Raw genomic sequence first — 22,905 nt, 5'->3', positions numbered from 1 at the left:
TTAATTTCGAAACCAATTTCGAATATTCTTATATTCGTCTGATACGTGTTAACCAATCAAATCGGAGTTCGCAAAGTAAGGTTCAAGCAACCCACCTTGCTCCTGCAAGGGTTAATAGCCGCGCCTAAGCTGCTTTATGTGCTATCAATGAAACGAGATGACATTTTTTTGTCCGATAAAAAATATTCTGTAATACTGGTACAAATACTCGAGCACGAGCTACAATTTGTGCACTCGAATGTACGCATAAACCCATCATTTCGAAATTTATTTAAATTTTTATTCATATTTTCCGCGTTATCGACCTCAAACACCTTCTTCTTGCACTTCAGATCTGCAATTTTTATAACAACAACAATAACTGGTTGGTTTTGTAAGTTTTTTGCTTCTCAAGACGGAAAAGTCGACTCTTTTGCATTCTGTATTAGGTCGGCTCCACACACACGCACACACATATATATATATTATATATATACATGTGCACACATTTACAGCTGAAGCCGTGCTGTCGTCTCTAAATCGCAGTATAAAAGCGAAAGCATCATTGTTTGAAGGCTTTAGTAGACACATCAAACAAACGCCGAGCACAATAACAACGTCAAACATATCAGCAAGCCAACAAGTGAACACACAGCACCGCAAAATGCAGGGATATACCAGATTGGTGATTATTACAGAACAAACTTTAATTTAAGGGGTGACAGTTAATCAGTAGCATGACACAATTTCGATTTACAGTTAACTTTGGCGCTGCCGCTGTTGATGCTGGCAGGTGCAGTCACGTGTGCTGGACTTAGATCCAGTCAGAAGGCGAACGTCGCCAAAGGCAGCGAGAATGACGGTTCCTATGAGGCGGATTTAAGTGGAAGTTATGTGGCTGACAGTTCAGGACAGTATGTGGCAGACAATGCGGGTGCTTATCATAGCACCGGTTTGGAGGGGAAGTGGTTGCCCGATAGCCTGGGTGTTTATCACGACGACCTGACGTGGCGCTACGTAGCGGATGCTAGCGGTGCCTGGGCACCAGACAACAGTGGCAGTTATGATCCGGCGCTAGGTAAGTGATAGCAAACGGCGCAAGTTTCCGTTTAAAGTGGCTATGTAGTAGTGCCAGTAATGTAGTAATGTTGGCATCGTGTTTGTACGTGTGTATATGTGAGTGGATGTTTCATGGCTGCTGCGACTTTCTTTTTTTGTCAAGAGTTAATGTGTGAATTGTTGAAACTTTTTAATGGACTTTCTACTTTATATATTTTAGAGATACAAGGTGTCTATCATCCGGATGGGTCCGGCGTTTACATGGTAGATAATACCGGTGCGTACTCCAAGGAATATGAGAGGAACGCGGGCCATTAGATAGTAGTCGATTGTTTACGCCTTTCTTGGGAAAGTTTTCAAAGAGCAACCAATAATGAGGCACAACTGCCTTTAGAAAATATTGAAATGCGCATGTAAATTCCAATATTAATAAAATTTGATATATAACGAGAACTTATTTATTGTTTAACAAAACCACAGCGTTCTTTCTGCATCCGCGCTTTGTACAAATAAATAAACACTTTTTAAATTCAGCAATTCTTTTTATTGATTACATATTAATATTGAATGAGAATAAGCAAATATGCAATAATGTGCACCAATGTATGAGTATAGTAGAGCAGCAGGAGTACATTTGAATGGGAAATTGTTAAACGCACGCCATTGGAAAGATTACGCTGTGCACATATTCCATGCATTAGTTTCACCAATGAATTGAGTTAGTTAGATAGTGTTGCATTAGGGTGGCTTGTGCAAGTGTTTAACGGTAAATGACTTCAATTCAAGTAGTTCATGCTGCCAGATGGTGCCTCGGGTTTTTTCGCTGGATTTGTACGATGACTGGCGCCGTATTGTAGCACATCTGCATTGTGAGGGTGTGTTGGTGAGTCGTGAGGGATGTGCGAAACCGAAAAATAAATAAAAGCAAAAGTTAAATTAGACTCAAATACATTGCACAGAGAAAGTTAGTACATAAATGGCAACACAATTTGCATTTCAGCTACTAGCTTTACTAGTTTAGCGCGTAAGGAATTCGCTAATGCGGTACCGTTTTTTTAACCGCAAAGTTTATGTTCATTTAAATAAAGCTCATCTAAGACAGAAAAAATCACAGAAAATCTTTAGCTGCTACAAAAGTGCGAAACATGAGAATAAGAAGCAAGCGAGGCAAGAGCGCAAAGCAAATGCAAATGAAAATGAACGCAATTACCGCACGGCTAGGTAAACAATTAAAAACTTTCTACCATCAGCATAACAAAATTAAAATGAAGCCGCTTAATTAAATGAAACTGTGTGACGTGCTGCCATCAAGCCATCGCCGAAGTTGTCTCCACGCACGCGCTTCAAGCTGTCTAGTCATCTCGAAGGCGCTTGTCAAGCCATTAAATGAAGCTGGTGCACACAATTGACGCACGCTTGACCGTTAGGCGTACAAGTTGTTAGTTATGGCAAAAAGTTGATTTTGATGGAAGTTTGTTGTGCTGCAGCCTTTTCTCCAGCAACAGCAGCAGCAGCAGCGACGGTCAAAGCTACTCCTTGTCAAAACTTTGTGTGAATGCTTTCAACCACGTGCTGGTGAGAGAGCTCGTGCTTGTAGCCGCCATGGTAACGTTTGCCATTCCTCTTTCGCCATCACCAGCACTTTCGACGACGGCAGCGCTGCCGTTGACTATGCTGCCACCTGCATCTATGGACGTTGAGGTCTTGCCTGTTAACTTACCCATGGGTGCGTGATGTAGACGTGAACCTTTCGTCTTGAAGGGCTTCCGGCGCAGATCCAAGCTGGATGATTCGCGCGTATCGATTTGCATAGTATCATCGTTGTCGCTGATTTGAGTCTTCAAAACTTTCTTCAAATTAATTATCTGCAAATAAAACAACAAAACGCGTGTACAGTGAGTGTGGGCAGCAAGATAAATCCGAGCGATTCGCTTTGTATTTGCATGAATGGTTGCATAATTTACATAAACTTAAGGCAAATAAAAAGATTTGTTAATAATTTCGTGAAATAAGAATGTTTTGGCATGGGCGCGCACACTTACCTCCTGTTCGATATGGTCCTTGTTCTTCAGACCGCGCGCCTTCTCCGAGTTGGCGCGTGTTATCTGCATGTCAATACAATTGGATATGGCGTCGCACGACTCCACCCACTGCGTTAGGGTTTGGGCGATCTTGGAGGTATAGCCAGGTGGTATGTCACGACCTTGAGCGAAATCGATTTCAAGAAATCGGTTGTTTTGGAAAAGTTTGCCGTGTATAATGTCTGTGCAGAAAAGCAATTTCGTGAATACAATAAAGGTATTATAATAATATAATTCTTTTATATCAGGTGACAAGGCAAAATCTTCAAAATTTTTAGTAAACATATGCTATTTATCTTATGCTAATTAATTGTAGGTAACACGTAGGGTCCACAATGATCATAGCGAGTAATCCTGTTTTCAATATTGAAACAGCTGGAACTTATGGTATATCTCCAACTAACGGTATAAAAAACCAGCTAGTTCTTAAAACAGCATGTTCATATTTATCGAATATGTTGTCTTGTTTACCTCTGCTTCTTTTCTGTTGATTGGTGAGAGCCCGTCACCCTTTCTCAGATTTACCCGCGTTCATTTATGGATAGCGATGGTGATGGTTTAGGCAAATTGAATGGCATCACCTCACGGTTGGTGTATCTTAAGGAAATTGATGAAGAAGCAACTTGGATTTTTCTCATCTATGATACACCGATGACTGATATGGGCTATGACAATGCGATTTTTATAAAAATGTGTGCAGTTTTCGACATAATGAAGGATTTTGATGCCATAATGGCATAATTTGGGCTTGAAGTTGATCCTAGATTTAGTGCCTAGATCCTAGATTTAGTGCAAATTATTGAAATATTTAATTTTATAGAAAATAATTGGAATTTGACAATTTGTTTGGGCTACTTAAGTGAATCTTCTTGAATGTGGAGTACGTCCGGTTCAAGAATGCGCGATTTACAGCTGTTGAAGAAAACTATTGCCTACATTTCGGCGCATTTGTAAAAATGTTGGCAATGAAAACCGGAAGGATAACCACAAATTTCTTTTCAAATAAAAAATTCGCGGCAAAAGCTGATTTAGTATTGTGTTTATAGTTGCTAAAGCCAATACAAAAACGGAAAATGTTATTTAACAAATATTTTAGACATTTCAGGATTATTTAGAGCGTGAATTTTGTAGAGAATTTTTTTTTTATTTTTACCAGAATGTGTACGTAATTTATAACATTAAAGAAAAGGGAATTAGTTTTCGTTAAGGAAAGTTATTTTTTAAATATATAACTGTAATATTATTGAAATAAATAAAATTGAATTTGAAATTATTACTTTCAAAACAAGAAAAATATGTATATACTCTTAAAAATATGTAAATATATTACTATATATATCTGCACTTTAAACTGGGTGTGTGAAGTGTTAAAAATCGTGAAGTAAAATTTTTTTGAGCTTTTTGACCACATTTGTGCTCCAACATTAAGACCAACTAAAGTTCCTCCTCTCCAGCGACATAAAGTCTGCGAAAACAGCAAGCAGGAAATGCGATAAACAGATGGTAAGCAATGGGCAGCTTAAGCTCAATTGTAGCGCTTAATTTTCAGCGACAAAAACTATGTGTCAAGTCATAAAACGAACAGTGCAACAGTATTGCGAAATAAATGAGCAAAAACAACAGCTGCTACGAAATGGCTTTGTTTTTTTTTTCGCCAACACAGCTGGAGATGGGAAAGGACTTAATACGCGAAGAATAAACAAATATATTTTTTCCATTAGCTGTAGCTTTCAACACACTGTGCAGCTTGCTCTCCGAGCAACAACATGCGATAAGTTACGCCCCTGCCAACCTTGATTCCTGACTTCGCTGTGCGCACGAACAAGTCAAGCGGCTTTAAGTATTAACGTATTAGTAGCGACGGCTTAGAAAATTGCGAGCGTCAAACGATTCTGCAAGTCCTTAACGCCGGCCAAGTGACTTATTTGCTAAATTTGGTAACGAATTTATGCAAGAATGAACGGCATAACGGTATTATGTGTAACAATTGCATGTTTTTGCGAGTTTGCATTGTTTACGAGTATTAAAGCTTTCGCCGTTTTAGCACGACTTCGTTTATTTACATAAAAAGCAAATAATTCAGAACTGAAATATGTATGTGCCCGCGCTGGCCTTGAAAAGTCAAATAAATATGTATGTGTGTATGTATAGAAAAATAGTAGGTTAATCTCTCGCTGCTTTAGAGTTGGAGGGGGGGTCCAGCAGCAGGCTAATTCTGACAGTTTTTTTATCGGTGTATATTTTAGACAAATAATTATGTGAAATAAAAATTCTGCTTTAAAAAGCTGCTTTAAGTTTTTCGAAAATTGTAAATTGCTCTCGAAAACACATGATCTCAAAGCCCGACAAATTTGACAATCAGCTGCAATGACACGCGACAAACGAGACTGAAGTGACTGTGGCTGGCTGACAAACCCGCACACACCACACCCATATATACTTTTCAAAGGACATCATCAAGGGAAAGCAGTAAGAAATTTCAATTTTCTAAATTACTTGCAGATTTGCTTAAACAACGCGACACAACCGTTGATATTGGGTAGGAGGAGCCAAATGAGGCGATTGAAAAGTAATTGAGAAAAACTGTAATCGAAATTTTTGGTGCGTTGTGTGCAGGCGCAGAAAAAATTTGTTGAGAAGTGTTATTTGCACTTAATACACAAACTTTCTGCGTGCACAGTAGCAAAGAAGTTTGTAGTGTTCGACCGTAGGGACAAGTGCCAAGCGTAAGCAGGAAAACAGCAGGCGAAGAAAAGCGTAGCAAAACTACTTAAAGTTAAGAGCGCGTGAATGCCTCATTGAGCAAAGCTGTAAAGCAAACTATATAAAATGTGCAAATTTCTCAAATATGCGCATTTAAAAATTAACAAAAAATTATGCAATGAAAAGGCGGCGATTTCTTTTGCATTTTGTTGTTGTACTAATGAAATTGCCAGCGTTGTCAACATGATTGAATGATTTTTAATTAAAAGCGCAGCGCAAAAAAATGTGTGTAAACTGTTTTGATTGCCGGCAACTTAACGCTCAATTAACTATTAATTTGAAAGAGCGAACTGTTTCACAGCTGCCAAGTTTGCGTAGTATAACTGTTCGGCGTTTAGTTTGTGCATTTGTATTATGGTGGTGTAAGTAATTCGAAGGAAGTGTTGAAGTAGAAAAGGGTCAAATATTTATTTAATAGCGATTGTGTGGGATTCGTGAGATCTTTGCTAAAATGTTGGCATACTAATACGATTTGCATGAAATTCTGCTGTTGTGAGGGCTAGCGTTGTGTTCAGCGGCCTTAGCTTGGTTCAAGTGAGAATTTTAGCGTTCTGCAAGCGCGTATTTTCACTTGATGGAAGTATGTTACTCTGTAATTGACTAAATCCAAAATTTCATCTTGAATCCAAATGGAATATATCGGAAAGCGAAAACGAAGCGGTCTATATATATGTATGTATACTTTACAGAGCGTTTTCATTAATGAGCCCTACTCGAAGCGTTCACATGTCAACCGTTGAGGCATGTTCAAAGCAAAATGAACTGTATTAGAATAGAACGACATAAGTGACAGCTTTGCACTGGGTAATTTGCCATAAAAGCAATAAAAAATGCTTGCATGTGTATAGAAATAGACGGATTTTTTTCTATACATATGAAAGTGTGAGTAAGCAAAATCTATATATTTACATGAGCACTAAATAGCCAGCGGGAAACGCTTAACAGAATTGGAACCTTAAGAAATGTATGTAGTGAGCAATATGTTGCAAGTATAAGTAAATTCTATATATATTCCAATTGTAGCATAAGTGCATTTTACCCGACAATAATTCCTTGTGTTTTGTTAAATAATTAGAATAAAATATATAATATTGTTATATTTAACGCTTAAACATTTCCTACAGGTGCTTAAGCCAATTGCCGGCGGGACTCACTGCAAGATACATATGTGTATATGTGTATATATAAGCAACTGTGCATGCATATGACTTATAATCAATCAAACTTGACGTACTTTCATGTAAAACCGCACAACAACTTTGTAGATCACGTATGTAGATATGTATGTACATATATGGAAGCACACATACAACATCTTCAAAAAAATATAAATCACAATAATTTGTTCGCGGCATATATTACATATACATATGTATGTATGTACACCAGGGTTGCTAGGTTTTTAATACAAAAATATTTAAGTAATAATTTATTTTTTATTTTTTAATTCCGATTAAAAATTGCCATTAAAATTTAGATGATTTTAATTTTTCAATCCAAGTCGTTTGGAATTAAGAATTGAAAATATTATTTTTTGCTTGAATGACCGCGAAAAAATATTAATTCTTAAACAATTTTTTTTTAAATTCTTAATTATATGCTTGAGCTTAACATTTTGCTTGTTTATTTTCAATCCGGTAGTTGGAATTTAAAATAAAAAATAAATTTATAAGCCGGTTTTTGAGATTATAAATTTTTTTTATAATTTTTTAATCCGGTATGCGAGATACAATTTTTTTTAATAGCGTATGGATTACAAAATAAAAAAAAATTTAATGCAAATATTTTTTTAATGCATATTTTGCAACTCTATTGTACACACATATATCATGTAAACATATTTTATGCAATAACGAGGAAATTCAGACTATTTGCATATCTTTAGGGGCAAACGCAGCTATGTAGTGGGCAATGACAGCACATGTGCTTCCTGTCAACACAAGCAACACAAAGTACGAAGAAATCAGCACGAGCAAATGTGTGGGCAAACGCGTCCATTCACACACACACACACACACACACATAGACATATATACTGTATTATGTGGTTAATGCGTTAGTGTATTTCCGCTTTGATGGATGCCTAATGTGCACGTGTGAAAATTATATGCGCATGCATGACTATGCCAATACAACAACACAGATGCGCATATCAATGACGCTCCGTTAGTTGGTTGCAAGCGAATTGAGTTGCACAAACGACAAATACTTGTTGATATTGTATTTATTAAGCAGTAGGGGTGAGCGTATTGCAGGTGATCAACAATATTATGTAATGTGTTGGCTTGTATTAATACTCGAATGACCGTTATGTGACAATCGGCATTACTCGTGAGTATATGGAAATGTACATATGTATGTATGTGTGCACGATTTTGAGCACATTAATATGCTTTCGAGTTAAAGGAGTCTTTGCGTCATTGGTGTTGTTGCATTACCATTTACAACAATCTAAAGCACAAACGGAAACGGAAGAGGCTTCTACGATTTAGACTTGAGCTCACTTAGTAGCAATATTCAAAAGAAAACAATAGAAAGAGATTTTTGACTCAAATACCTAGAGTCTGATCAAAATTAAAGCTGGTGGCTACCACAAACCAACCGTACAAACCGGTTGTTTGAAGCGAAAAGCTTTCGGACTCTTTCAAGAAAGTATTTTTATCGATCGTAAAACATTTTGAAGCACTTTGAAAGCACGCTGTTCAGCGCGAGATTTTGAAAGATATGCAACTCGAGAGGCAGAACTCAAAAATGTATCGAAAGTATAAGCTTTTGGAGCTTTCATTAGACCTGAAAGCTTTTACTCATTGGTGAATTTTGAAGCACTTTGAAAGCACGCTTTCCAGCTAGCGATTTAGAATGATATGCAACTCGAGAGGCAGAACTCAAAAATGTATCGAAAGTATAAGCTTTTGGAGCTTTCATTAGTCCTGAAAGCTTTTACTCGTTGGTGCAACAAATCGAATAACAAACATGTGTGAAAAAGCTTCCCGCTGAAAATTATAATACTGTATTTAATTTTATAAAATTTTTAAATTTTAGTGAAAAATAATTATATGATATAACTTTTTGTTGTATTTCAGTGTTTTTAGTTTTACCAACCAGAATAACTTTCTTGCTGCGCTACAAGGGGGATACAATTCTTTGCGCACACCAAAAAAATATTTCAACAGATACCAAAAAAAAAAAGTTGAATGGAGAGCTGCAAACTCGAAATAAATGTACTTTTGGTTAGTTTTGCAGTTTTGCACACAATTAAGTGAATGCAAATACATATGTACGCACATAAATGTATACATAAATATTTTTATGTAAATGGCATTTTCAACAGACGGTCCAAAAAGTGCTCGTTGTGGTGCAACAAATCCACTAAGTTTAAAATGCCACACAGTAAAGGATATGAAAGGAAGCGCAAGCTACTGGAAGAGACGACAGTCGGTCCAAAATGCAATTGCGGTTCGGAGAAGAGCAAGTAAGACAACCGCAAAGTGGCGAAAAGAGCTTAAGCGAAGTGCCGACATTTCAGCCAAGCAGCTTCATAGAAATACGTACTTAAGTATTTTGCTGTTAGCATTATGAAATGCACTTGTTATTTGCATTTCCACGCACTTTGCTTTTACTACCGTTGTCGGTGGAAACTTTGATGGGAAACTGCTAAGTTCTGCCAACTAGGTGGCGAGTCAATAATAAGTTTTACAGAAAGTACAGCGAACACTCGCTGTGCCAATTTTCAAAACTGTAAATGTAAATGTTTCACTTTTTGACGCCTTCAAAATTTTGTCGCTCAAGTTCTGTTAATCCGCGGCTTAACACACGTTGACTGCCAGTTAAAGAGACACAACGCTGTCAAATAAACAGTTACGCGTAAGAATGTTGCAATTGCAACAAGGTTTTTTGCTTTTTAATTTCTCTAAGAGTGACAGTTTTTTACATCGCTGCTGTTGCGAGCATTTCCTTAGCGCTTTGTTGTTGGTTGCAGCGATATGCCGCTGCTGTGTTGCATGCCAACGCGTAGTTACAGCGCAGGGTCTCATTATTTCGCCATTTAGCACAGTTATACATACATACAAACATATAAACACATATATGAATAGGTGTATCTGAAGTAACCAAATGTCGGTGCAGCGCTGCCCCACATGCCACGTCGCTACTTTTGCTGGCGTAAACGTGCGAAATCACTTTTACGTGTGTGCGTGCTTTTTACGTTGCATATGCGACGTGGTACTCAAGCGAAACTGTAGAAAACATAAGAATATTTTTCACAAAAACACAAAAAACAACAAAAAATTGCAACAACGTCCAAGTCATGTAACGCAGCATATGTTGTTGAAGGCTGCAGCAAGCGTGTAAAAAGGCAGAGTGTAGTGCAAGTGCAGCAAAATACAATGAGATTCGTGGTTTTGGCGTCAACATGCGGCAATGCATGTGGCCAGGGGGATTCAAGATATTTTTGCCCTAACTTACTTACATAAAGCTATATATAATATATATTTTTACTTTATCAATTATTAGTAGCGGAAAAATATACGCAAATTTAATAATGAAAGTGCCCACAAGTAAAATAACGTTTTTGAATTATACAGAAGCCAGTTGTTTAATACTAGTAAGAGACATACAGATCAGACTTTATAGTGTTATTTCGTTACAAGTTTAATTTTCGCATTGATATGAAATCGATTTAAAAAAAATTTTTTTTCTTAATGCACATATATTTAAGAATACACATATTCCAAACTTTGAACGCGTTTTTCTCAGAATGGTGTTTTCGAAGTCGTCAAGACGAACATTACTCGAAAACGGCTAAATCGATTGGTCTCAAATTTTAGCACGAGCTTCTGAAATATATTTTTAGTAAATAATTTAGTAATAATAATAAAATAATTTTAATAAACAATTTAAAGCCGAAATTTCGGTGAAAAATCGATTTTTTTTTTTGAGAAACCACCATTTTGTCAAAAAATTTCATTTTGCTTATTCCTTTGGTTAATTACTAGATTTGACATTACTTTAACGAAATCCGTTTGGTTTTTAATTTCAGATGATCCAGTTCAGAGATCACCGCAAAACGTTTTTTTTTGAGAGGAGCTTCTGGAGATCAGCTGTAGCTTTTTTCCAAATAAATATTTTTACTAGTACTGGGTCTTAAAATATAGTTAAAAGATACCATAATATGTGTATAAATTTTTGGATCAATAAATTCAAAAGTTTTCTCAGAAAAACTTCTAGAAAATTCACTTTTTTTGGCCTTCTAACTGTATATAACACCCCAAGGCATTTATTGTGTTTACGCGTTTTTATCCCTTTTTTAGGGCTTACACGGAGGCAAAATCGATTAAAGGAGTGTTGTTTTAAAGGTACAGGTCAGGGTTGCATGACAAGCCTAATATTAGTGAAATTCTTTAAGGGTTTACATAGGTTTCGTCGCGCAAAAAAACGATCTATATTCTAAAATTTTTTTTTTTACATGAAAAATTAAATATTTTATTCAAACTATTTATTATTCCGAAGATACTTATTTGATAAAGATTTTGTGAAATTTTCAAAGGAAAATATTCAAAACTCGGTCATTACGACGTCACTTCCCGCAGTCTCGCGGAAAAAAGTGGCATTTGCGTTGACAGCAGAGCTTCTGACAGCATCATCAAAAGTAAAGAGAAAAAAGACGTGTTTGAACTAAGACCATTAATTAGATATTGGAGAGAAAAAAAAAACAAATAAAGTTAAAATTGTATTTTTTGGCAGATGTTAAAACAAAAAAAAAACAAAACGCAAATTTTGGTGAAAATTTCTGGACGTTTTTTTTTGTTTAAAATAATTGTAATTGTATTCAAGACCTTGTAATGGATAGCTTGAAGACCTGTGCAAGATTTCATTAAGATCGGTTGAGTAGTTCGCGAGAAATCTTGACAACCGACTTTGAAAACACAGCTTCGAGAAAAAAGCTTTAAGCGACACCAAAACTATTGCTCGGATCAACTTGAGTACTTCGGACAATATTCTAGAGATGTTATAGTATTAAATCTGATAATAAATATATTTTTTTTTGGTTTTTTTGACGCCGTGAAACCCATGTAACCGCTTAAGGCGAAATGTTGGAGATAAGCGATTGTGAACTTATATAAAAACACAGCTATACAATGGCACATTTTTTGTAAGAAATTTAATGTTTTTTTTTGCATAGAAAAAGCACGGAGCCAAGTAGCGTCATTACCTATCTTATATTTTTTACGCGGACGCAGTTTTTCCAACAGCTTGAAATGTTATTAAAATCACATTTCGTATAGAATTTTGCTAGCCATTTCATAGAACACAGATATGTACTATAAATTTTAGGTAGTCCAGTGGCTGCTCTCCACACTGACATAGAAGTGCATGACAAACTATGCGTTACAGCAGACAGCAGACACGAGCACACAATACCTATACTTCTATGCATATATGCATATACCATATGTATGTATGTGTTTATAAAATTTATTTGACATATTACATCGATGTGTTGCATGTGAAGCACAAAACGCGTCCTTTGCTGAAATTGAAGTAACAAATACATTTTAGGGGAAACCTTGCCAGCTTAAGCTTGCTTGCCACCGTGGTACTGACGAAATCGACTGAGTAACTTTAAAATTGGCTTCGGTCTAACGTTAGTTTAGTTGAATGCACATGAATGTGCTTATTTTGGAAAAAAAAATATTTTTAATAAATAAAAACTTATTTTGGAGGAAAATTATTTTTAATGATTAAAAACTTATTTTGGAAGAAAAGTATTTTTAATAAATAAAAACTTATTTTGGAAAAAAAATATTTTTAATACAAAATTTTAAGTAATTTAAATATACTTTCAATTCTTTCAGAACTTTCGGGTTATATTTCCGTAAAACACGCATTTATTGTAAGCATATTTTAAGCAGAAAGAATTTCATTCGTATTTTCCTTGAGGAGCGCAGCTACTCACAATCTTATACTTTTAACACAAACACGCACATATTTATATATCAAGTATGCATGAGTGTATGCGTGTGTGCAATATGTTCAACGAAGTGTATGAATACTCGTGTTAACACACACACACACACACTCACACACCTGTGCAATAAGTTTTTGCGAATATGTCAACAGTATTGCAATTACCTGCCGCTTCAAGCACGGAACCTTCACTTTCTTATTATATAATATGTTAATGCTTCCGCCTCACTGCAAAATGTAAGCTCTTTCCCAAAGTGAAATCTCAATGATTTGTTTAAAATCATATTAGAAAACTTTACAAAACTCTCGAATGCCAAAGCGACTCACAGATTCAAGAGTGTTGCCACATGGCTACGAGTTTATTACAAATCTGCCAGTGTTACAGCGCATGTGAGCAAAAAAGTTGTAACATAAAGAAATTGCTAACATATACATAGAAAAACACACACATGCACACATTGAAGCACGCTTTAACCAGTTGTTACTACTAAAATATTCGTCTCCTGTGTGGCTGCGCTCACTGAGTTCAACTATTTACAAGAACATATACATAAATATGTGTATCTCTATATGTACACCTATGCATAGCAAAAACACTGTTGCTCATACGCACCGGCTCCCCACGCAGAAACCCCAAGTGCTTAGGAACGCGCTTGTTGTTGCTGCACATCCTTGCAGTGACATTAAAAATAAAGTTCCGATGCTGCAACACAACCAGTACTTATGATGCATGCTGACACATACATAAATTGCAAATAGAAAAGCATAAACTGTGCAAACTGTGTAACTGATAAAGATGGGTGCAAGCTTTCTTCGCAAAACTAGCAATTAATTGGTGCGTTTGTAAAAGTAGAGCGAGCAATCAAAACCAATTAAATTTCCAACGCATGTGTGACAGTCAATAGACGCCGCAAAGGAGTTTTCTTCAAGCAACTTCTGTGCGGCTGCGTTGACGTTGTTGATTAGTACAACAGAATTTTTGCTTTGATTATTCCTCATGGAAACGTACATTTAACATTTTAAAGCTCAATTTCACTTACTTAGTGTCTTCTATAATGTTTTCAAGTGAGCCTCAGAAAACCAACTAGAAAATTTTGAAAAATGCTGTGTTGCTATTTTATTTGATGACCTAACTTCCGCTTAGCCTTTTGTCTCATCGAATAATTTCACCGGTCCCAAGTATGTCATCTATATTCTAGGCAGGCCATCCATTCTTAACAGTTTCGAAGCGGTGTCAGCTGACTTCCAGTTGGGATTTTTTTAGACACTCTGTACCGGAAGACTTGCGTTTCGCTTGCGAGAACTAATTTAAGTATTTCGCGCGCAGTAGACACAGCTCACAATGAGTCCATGAAATAGTTGAATTTTCAACAAATAATAATTTTTGCTGCGATTCATGTTATGCCAGAAGCCTAAATCAAAGTCATCTATTACAATCGACATATTTTTGTTTGTCGCCTGTCGACAACGCAGTGGAGGCGGGAGGCCTTATGATGGTGAGCTAATTGAGATGTGCTTCAAAATTAATGAACGAATTTGCTCCACATCAAACGGAAATATTCATTAAAATAACAAATCTTCACAACGGCGTATTCCATTTGAGTAATCCATAAAATGGCAAAGCAAAAACAAAATGGGAATTCCAAGTGAATTAAAAACAAATAAGTGTGCGCCAAGCTCAAGATCCACGACCAAAATTTATGTAGAATGGCGCAATGAAACCAATGAAATGTAATTATATTTTTAATTGTTATAGAGGGGTGCCCGAAGCATTCAAAGCTTGGAATATAAGTGCTACTTATGTAAATGTGATGGAATTAGAAGACTGTTTTGTAGAGCTTGAGTTTGGAAGACGAAAAATCCCTAATTTATTGTAATAAAGACGCATAAGAAGAAAAGAAAGCTAGAGCTGAATAGACAGATATGGTAGATGGCTGAAGTTTGTTATGGTTCGCAATAAAGCGTTGAATACAAACAGCAACTACTGTATGCTCCATCGCTTCAAAATACTCCATCCATCCACAAACTTACGAGAGGCAACGAGTGTATTGATGATTGTAAGCTGGCTATATAAATTAGCCGGAAGCTCAATGCCAACTCATCAAACGAACAACAAAGGATCGAATGCTGTGTAGAGACTAGCTAAAACCGCGCCGAGAAGACTGGGAACGAGATGAAGTGGCTAGAGGCTGTCTCAACGATGGATAATAAAACATTTGGGGCAGCGGTGGTGGCCGAGGAACGTATAAAGCGTCCGAAGCAACGAGCCTAGTTCAGAAGCGGCGAAAAGTAAACAAAGAATGGCGCAAGCACATCGCGATGGGGAAATAAACGCGAGCCCAGACAGCAATTGCGGCAGCTGCGAGGGAGAGTACAGCTAATTTCTGTGTCAGTGACAGGCCACCGCTGATATGACTATTCGACGCACGCTCGCACGCAATCACGGCGCAATGTTAGGCATGCTTTAAGGCAGAATCAAAGTCGCGTTGCGGTGTTAGCGAAGGAAATATTTATGCGAATTGGTAAATGGTGGCGTAAAGGAGGGTTCGGTGGTTGCAGCCGCAGCAGGCAAATAAATCAAATGGAAAATATTTGCCGAGCAGGGCAGACGAGCAAATAAAAGTGAAATTAAGGATACACCTGAAGGCGAAAAAGCCAGCAAAATTAGATTGCAGGTAAGCGCTCGAAAGCATGCTGCGCAAGGCATGCTAAAGCGAAAGCGAGTGCGAGTGGATGTCAATTGAGGCTGCTGGAGGGGTGTCGGCGTCGACAGGTCGTGTGGGTGTTGACAGTAAATAAAAGATGAACTTTGCATGAATCGCAGCCAAACAAATGTAAATGTGATAGAAAGAATGCAGACAGACAATGGCGGCTGCGAGGTCTGCGAGCACATTAAGCGTTCAACTGTCAGCTTGCTAATGAAATGCGTATTAAATTTAATTGCAAAGCTTATTTATTTGTGTTTTTTGACGAAATGAAGCACAAAAGCAGAATGCTGCGCTTGTGAGTTGTGATGAAGATTGATTTGGAACCGTTAGGCAGTCAATATGCACACACGCTCGGCTTGCACACATTTCAAGCAAAATAAATGGGAATTTTAGCTGACAGTTGATTAATTACATAAAGCTAAGTAAAAAAAAAATAAAAAATAAAAAAGTGTTAAATGGGTATAATTGTAGTCAATGACACATTTGAAGGTGTTTACGGACGATTTCAATGCTTGGGTGTGTAATTAATTAAATTTAAGAGCAAAGCTTGCTATTTGGCTATAGACGTGGACGTAAGTAGAGTAGAAATGCAAAAGCTTTTAATAATTGCTTATGAAGCATTATAAATTGTGGCAGATCTATTTATTTACATAAGGCAATAATAATCTTAGGCAATCGCTTAATTTTTTATGGAGAGTGACAAACTGAAACAAGTCAACCGCCAAAGTCAACAAACCGCTCTTCAATTATTTCGAACACGCTGAGCAAATATACAACAAAAACACAAATTAAGCAAAGCAAAGCAAAGCATGAGTAATTGCTTGTGTTGCTACAATAAATAAAGACAAACACACGCACAGTTTGCAACATCAAAGCAAATGTAGCGATAAATGTGTATGTAAGCACACACACACACACACTTTGATTTTCGTTACAAAAAGCCAAGTAGCTAAGTCAGCAGCTCAAATGATTATTTGGCTTTAGGAATTTCTATATACACACATACATACATACATATATACCTATATACCTATATGTGCATGTTCTAACATTAATTTAGCTGTATATGTAAACAAGATAAAATTCATATCGCGCACACGCACACACGCAGCCGCGTGGCGAACATGCGTAAAGCTAATAAACCAAAACAAAATATACAAGTGCTTAGAAGAAACGCCCGCAGTACCGCGAAGTGGCTGAACAACAACCTCAATGAAGCCAGAGATCAAATATTACAACAAAATTAAAGCATTCGCGGAAGCTAACTCAATTGAAATGCGTGGAAAGTTGAAAAAGTATGAACACCGAATGCTAAGCCCTCTTAGACAGGGAGGAGTTAACAATGTGCTACTGCTAGGCTGATGTGCCATGGTTTGATAAAACTGAAGACAACGGCTTTTGCTTGTTTTGTGTCAGTTAAGATGGTATAGCTACTTGTGAATCAAAAAAAAAAAAATATATATATATTATATATATCGATTATATGTACATATGTGCATTTGAAAATATGCTCCGCAATTTTGCAGTTGATTCGCTGCCGGCAAATACAAGCAGTTTCGGTGTTAAATATTATAATTAATTATTTTTAACTTATATTTGTCTGCCAATGATCGAAGTAATACGATTTTTTGATAATAATTTTGATTTTTCAAGTCACGCTGAAGCGTAAATTTTTTCTTTAAAAAGACTTTTTTGGAGCAGCCACCATTTTGCCAATGATAAAAATTTTTACTAGCCTTTCATTCATCATCTGTATTCATCTATTGTAATAATTACTTGTTTTGGTTTTTCATCTGATATAATTTTAAGCAGATTTAAATGAATTAAACCAAAATTTTTCAAATTTAATCTGCGTTTATAAAGTACATTAAATTAAATGCTGTAAATGGCATTATTTTTTATTCATTTATTAAGTAAATTGCCTCTGCAGCAACAAATTCAAGTGGTTACAACCGCTTAAGTGAGTCCACGAGGAATGCTCAAAAATTAAGGAACGGTTGATAAGGTATACATATTTTATAAAGACACGATTTTGCTTGGGTTTGCGCACTTATCGTATTAACTATGTATGTATTGTTGTTGTTATTGTTGTGGATACGTTTTTTGGGGCAAAACTGAGATTTTTTGGTTACCTAGACTCGTATGAAAAGTAATATTTTGTATGTTGTTGTTGTTGTTGTAGGCCGACTGTTATGAAAGCGTATCATTTATCTGTCATACAGCTTGATTAACAGGTTAGTATTGGTAATAAAGATAACCTGGTGCATATTACGAATGAAAGGCCAACTATATAGAAACAAAACTACAAACACACAAACTACAAGTACATTGTTTGCTCTTGTTCTTAGGGAATGCATTTAAAACGCAATAAAATTTCGGAGTTTGAGATGCAAAGCAATAGTAAACGCTTTAGATAACGGTGGCAATAAACTGCGTGTAATACATTTTTTCTGATGGACGCAGCTCTTCTTCACACGCACACGCACACACACATACACTCATGCAGGCACTTTGAAAGTCCAGCGAGATGAGTTATTGTCGTATACACGCGCATTGCAAAAGCTACTTTTGTTTAGTGCAAATGAATTTCCACAATGCAGATGCAACTTTCACAATAAACTCGGATTACAAAACTGATGCTGCACGAAGTGTTACAACAGCAATAATGCTCGCCGGTCAAAATTAATATTGTACGTGAGTTGCATGCCACACAAGCATTGCATTAAGCGATAACAAGGCAAAGCGCATAATTCAAAGGAATTTTTGGCGCAGCCAAAGTGTAAAATTTTAATGAGAAAGTTTGGTGTTGCGCGCTAAACGTTGTACCAAGCGTTTTAGAACACAAAACTCAGAACAAGAGAAAAGTTTTTTTTTCAATTATTTACACTACACCATATAGCGCTGACAATAGCATGGTTTAAGATTTGTTATACTCACGCAATATACAAGAGTAAAAATTTTTTTTTCAATTCGAGCGACCTAAACAAGCAAACGTACTTTGATCGAAAACAACACTGTAAAATGTCAGAAAATGTCGTCAAATAAATTCGAATTCCCTGTAAAGTGTCTGATGAACAACCGCCACCAATACATATGGCACTACAGTTGCAGCAATAAATTTGCACAAAACTGCAAAACTTGGTGAGAAAGTTTAACAACCGAATATTCTATTCTGCCCACACAGCAACACTACTCTATGTAAATTTGCAGCAAGCCACATCAAACAAGACAGTTGTAAAAGTTTATATAACAGCATTAGGGGGGGTGGCGCACGGTGTGAACAAAAGCAATAAATTTGAAAAGCAAACGGTTTGAAGTATATTGCGCTGGGCCGTGCGCACTTAGGGACCCAAGCAGCTGGATGTAGACAGAGCAAGCCACTCTTTTGTAGACAAGCAGACAATATTGAAAGTTCTTTAACGGCTGAGAAAAGCAACAGCAAATAATGACGGTACAAAATGTTGAAAATGCATTTGCTACCCCGAAATTATGGTTTATACATACATACATACATATGACTAAATATTACCACATATGTCACTATGTAACAGTAAATAAAGAATGTTTGATATTGAATAGCGATTACAGATTAAATGAGACGTGCATACGTTCTCTTTTCCACAATAATGTGCTTATTGAACGGAATCGGCGATATAAGACTCCTGTAGGATATAGCTGCCATACAAAAGGCTCGCTCAAAATCAAGTCCTTGATGGAAGACTTTTTTATTTGACACGATATCTTCACGAAATTTGGTATGGTATTTTGCCCAAGTCAATACTACAACTTTCCAACATATTGTTCAGATCGGCCCACTATAGCATATAGTTGCTAAGACAAATTCACTTAAGAAGGGAAATTTTTAATAATATTAAATTTTTTTTTTTAAATGTGCATAATATCTCAAGAATATTGTATATAAACTTCAAGTCGATTGGAGCCAAATGATTCAGCGTCGAGTTATGAGGGGCACGGGCATTCAATTTTTTTCCGAGATGCTCCAGAGTAATTGCTGCAATTACCGTATTTTTTAATATTTCTCCATGAAAATTTAACAAAATGTCACACTTTAATGTACCGTTGGTTTCTAAGATTGGATTTTAACTAGTTCATTAAGAAAAATCAGAAAAATTAGCCATATTTACACTACTTAATCTTATTCCTCTCTTAACGTTGTTTTCTTGTTTTTTTTTCAATACTGTTGTTTTTGTTGTTGTTACGGTTATCTAGTCCCCGCTTGGATGGTAAGTGATAGTTTGGTTGTCGTCGAGGTCATCCAACGGGAGGCCCAAGAAACGGGCTGTTTCGACGGGGTCGGACCATAAGGAAAAGGGTGTTAGATGAGTTGGGTTTGTTGGGCATGCAAAGAGGTGGTGAGTATCATGCGGGGCCTGTTCTGGATAATTTCTCCGAAAACACCCCAGCAGAAACTGCTTGGGGAGGAGCTCATTATGTTCCTTAACCGGGAGCATAAGGGCCTCACTATGTAGGTGTTCAATTGGGGACATCAAGAGGCACCCCGTGATAGTCCGGAGTGCAGTGTTTTGACAAGTCTGAAGCTTCCTCGTCTGCGTTGCACTACATCCAGACGACCAAATTTGTTCAATACTAAACTGCACTGCTAATGAGCTTTGTGTGGAGTTCTGTAGCTTTCAGATTTTGCCAAACTACTTATAAATATGCATTTTCTCCTTAAGCAGCTTTTTTACTCACCGGCATAAATTGCTTCAATTATAACATCCTCCAAATGGCGTACATTATTGATTTCTAACTCCTCCAACAACACTTCGTAAGGGATGCATTTGTTTTTAATAGCCAAAGAAACGATAGTCAAATGTTGTAATTTTTTCTGCATTGTAGCGGTTAATTCTATGTATTCGTCCGGCTGTAGACGGTATTGTTTGTAAGTACCGTAAGCAAATAGATTTAGTGTATTCAAGTACTTGGAGTGAGCTCCATCTTTAAGCTGTAAAAAGTAATATGTTGTTAGCAAAGTACACAGATTTATTATATGTAGATTAGTAACTACCTCTTGTATGTTGGGCAATGCAAGCAGTTCGCCAAATACATAAATAGAAGAAGCCTCCAGCACTTGGCGCACGACTTCCAATAGTTGGATGCCTGTGGAAGATTTAGCAGTCGCGCAATACTGCTTCAGCTGATTACGCGAGGCATCATTTGTAGTCGTGGGTTCATCATTCTTCATTAGTATGTCTTGAGTCATTTTAACGTGCTTGCTTTTCTTTTACTTCTTTCACAGTTAACAATTTATAGAATCTTCACAAATTTACTCCGGCAAACAACAAAAAGTGACAAAGCGTCTGGAACAGCTGATTTCAGTTGTTGAATGACAAATGTCAAATGTACACCTGTACAGTACGAGTGGTAATTTCATAGCGACACAGGGTAGTTATTTGCACAAATATAAGTTAAGCCAGTGAATGTTAATAAATTCCTTATTCTCTGCTTTACATATTGGTTTGAGACTCTGCTTTGTCCGTAGCAAAGCTACAAATCATGAAAAACTAAACAGTAGATGGCGCTCGCAAATTGTACTTTAATTTATATATTTTCAATGCTATAGTTTTTTATTTAAAGTATCAGAAACATCGAATTTTTTGAAATCTGTTAGAGCAATAAAGAAAATAAAAAGTTATTTGTTGAATTACAAGCAAAATTATTTATATTTATTGCGAAATTTACCTCAATTCCTCATTATTCAGTTCACTAAGCCGTCGAAATATTTCCCGTTAGTGGAATGCGGTTACGGCAGATATTATATAAATAACTTTTCAGTGCGCATCTACACGGATGGTTCGAGTCTCAATCGGAATGTTGACAGGTGTCTAGATTTCCATTATTAAAGAATCGATAGCTCCATTGCCTTCACTTACCGCCCTCTCAAGCTTTAATACACATGAAACAAGTAACCTCTGCATGCGTGCTCGCCATCAAAACGACAGCAAATTATAGTCACTGCATTATACACATACGATTGCAAAATGCATTTATTGGTCCAGAAATCAGCGCTAAATGATCCAGGCCCGCATTTTGCCTGACCACACAAGACGTGACAATTGATGCTCGACAATGGAGACCAAAACAAATCAAATTGCTTTTGAGCGTGCAACAGTGGCCGCCGGACAATTTCATTTGATTTATGCTGTGCATACATACAGACAACTGAGTAAGCACACGGCTCAATATTTCTTTACAGAATAAAAGCGCAGCTAGGCAAACGCCAGCATCATTGCATTCGAACTACAAACAAGTTGAGTGAACTGCATGCGAAAACCAACAACAGGCAACAGGTGAGTTGCGACGCCGAATATGGCGGGGTATTGACAGCCTTGAGCCACTAAGCAAATTGCTTATTACCCCATTACTGTCGACTAGACTCAACTCAGCTCGGACGACGTCAACCTGTGTTAGCAGCTGTCACTGTCATGAATGACAATCGAGTGGCACATAAATGCAACCGAAAATAAGCCAGACAGCACAGTCTACACAATTTTTTATTTATCAATCGTAGGCATTTGTAGGCTGCGCACATGCACATTGCCATGCTCACAACAACAAATAAATAAAAATAAATAAATTAACATGCAAAACAAACAATTTTGATATAAGCAATCGCAAAATAACTGAGCAGACCATTAATTTTACTTTTATGTTTGCCAAATTGCGCACACAGCCACATAATAAGCAAACAAGTGTGTATGTGTGCAATGTGAAAACAGCTGTGCATTTGAAGTGTACAACAACATTCTTTACTCCCCCTATATATGTAACTAGGCAGTAACAAAATTTTATGTGTCAGCATGATTTTTAGAAATGATAATGGCGCAAATGTCACGACTGGCTTCGGCACAAGAACACAAAACCGGCAATGGTTGGAGATATTGCATCTAGTTACATACATATAACAGCATATAACCACTAGTGGGATAAACTGGTTGGTAACTAACTTACAAACGACTATGAACCGGATAAATATAAAAAATATCAAACAAATTAAAAATTTTGATTTTGAAATAGAAAGTGAAATCATAAAATATATAACATTTTTTAAAATAGCTAGCAGTCTAGTTCTTAGCGAAATTTTTTATTTAAACCTTATTTAATTTATCATGTTAATTTTTAGTTTTTACACAATAAATGAAATTACTCGGTTTATGCATACGCTGCAATATAAAAACTAAACTTCAAAACTTCATCTAGTTTAAAACTAGTCAAATAAAATGTTTACGTAAATGAAAAGGCACCGGAGCTACTATGGTTGGACTGGCTTGTTTAATAATTATTACTAATTAAGGATATGTGTATGTGCTACAATAAAAACTAGATAT

General features: G+C 36.5%; 2 protein-coding genes across 3 annotated transcripts; one reads left to right on the top strand and one right to left on the bottom strand.

Annotated features, from left to right (window-relative positions):
- Positions 1 to 530: 530 nt before the first annotated feature.
- Positions 531 to 1,571, top strand: LOC106623933 (uncharacterized). The gene is made up of 3 exons (XM_014243570.3): positions 531 to 664; positions 739 to 1,057; positions 1,259 to 1,571. Exons 1-3 carry the CDS (start codon positions 644 to 646, stop codon positions 1,354 to 1,356), a joined length of 438 nt encoding a protein of 145 aa, XP_014099045.3. The 5' UTR covers positions 531 to 643; the 3' UTR covers positions 1,357 to 1,571.
- On the bottom strand, positions 1,560 to 20,902 carry CSN7 (COP9 signalosome subunit 7). 2 transcript variants are annotated; one of them, XM_014243568.3, is made up of 5 exons: positions 20,586 to 20,896; positions 20,270 to 20,522; positions 3,081 to 3,301; positions 2,759 to 2,903; positions 1,560 to 1,900 (listed from the first exon to the last, which is right to left on the bottom strand). In XM_014243568.3, the coding sequence occupies exons 1-5, from the start codon at positions 20,778 to 20,780 to the stop codon at positions 1,815 to 1,817; spliced, it is 900 nt and encodes a 299-aa protein (XP_014099043.2). In that variant the 5' UTR covers positions 20,781 to 20,896; the 3' UTR covers positions 1,560 to 1,814. The 2 variants fall into 2 exon arrangements, with proteins under 2 accessions (XP_014099043.2, XP_014099042.2); XM_014243567.3 differs by lacking the exon at positions 1,560 to 1,900 and having other exon boundaries at positions 1,911 to 2,903; positions 20,586 to 20,902.
- Positions 20,903 to 22,905: the final 2,003 nt, after the last annotated feature.

This window comes from Bactrocera oleae, chromosome 4 (genome assembly GCF_042242935.1).
Source record: "Bactrocera oleae isolate idBacOlea1 chromosome 4, idBacOlea1, whole genome shotgun sequence".
Taxonomy (NCBI): Eukaryota; Metazoa; Arthropoda; class Insecta; order Diptera; family Tephritidae; genus Bactrocera; species Bactrocera oleae.
The sequence above is the reverse complement of the archived record's forward strand: the minus strand, read 5'-3'. Positions and strand labels throughout refer to the sequence as shown.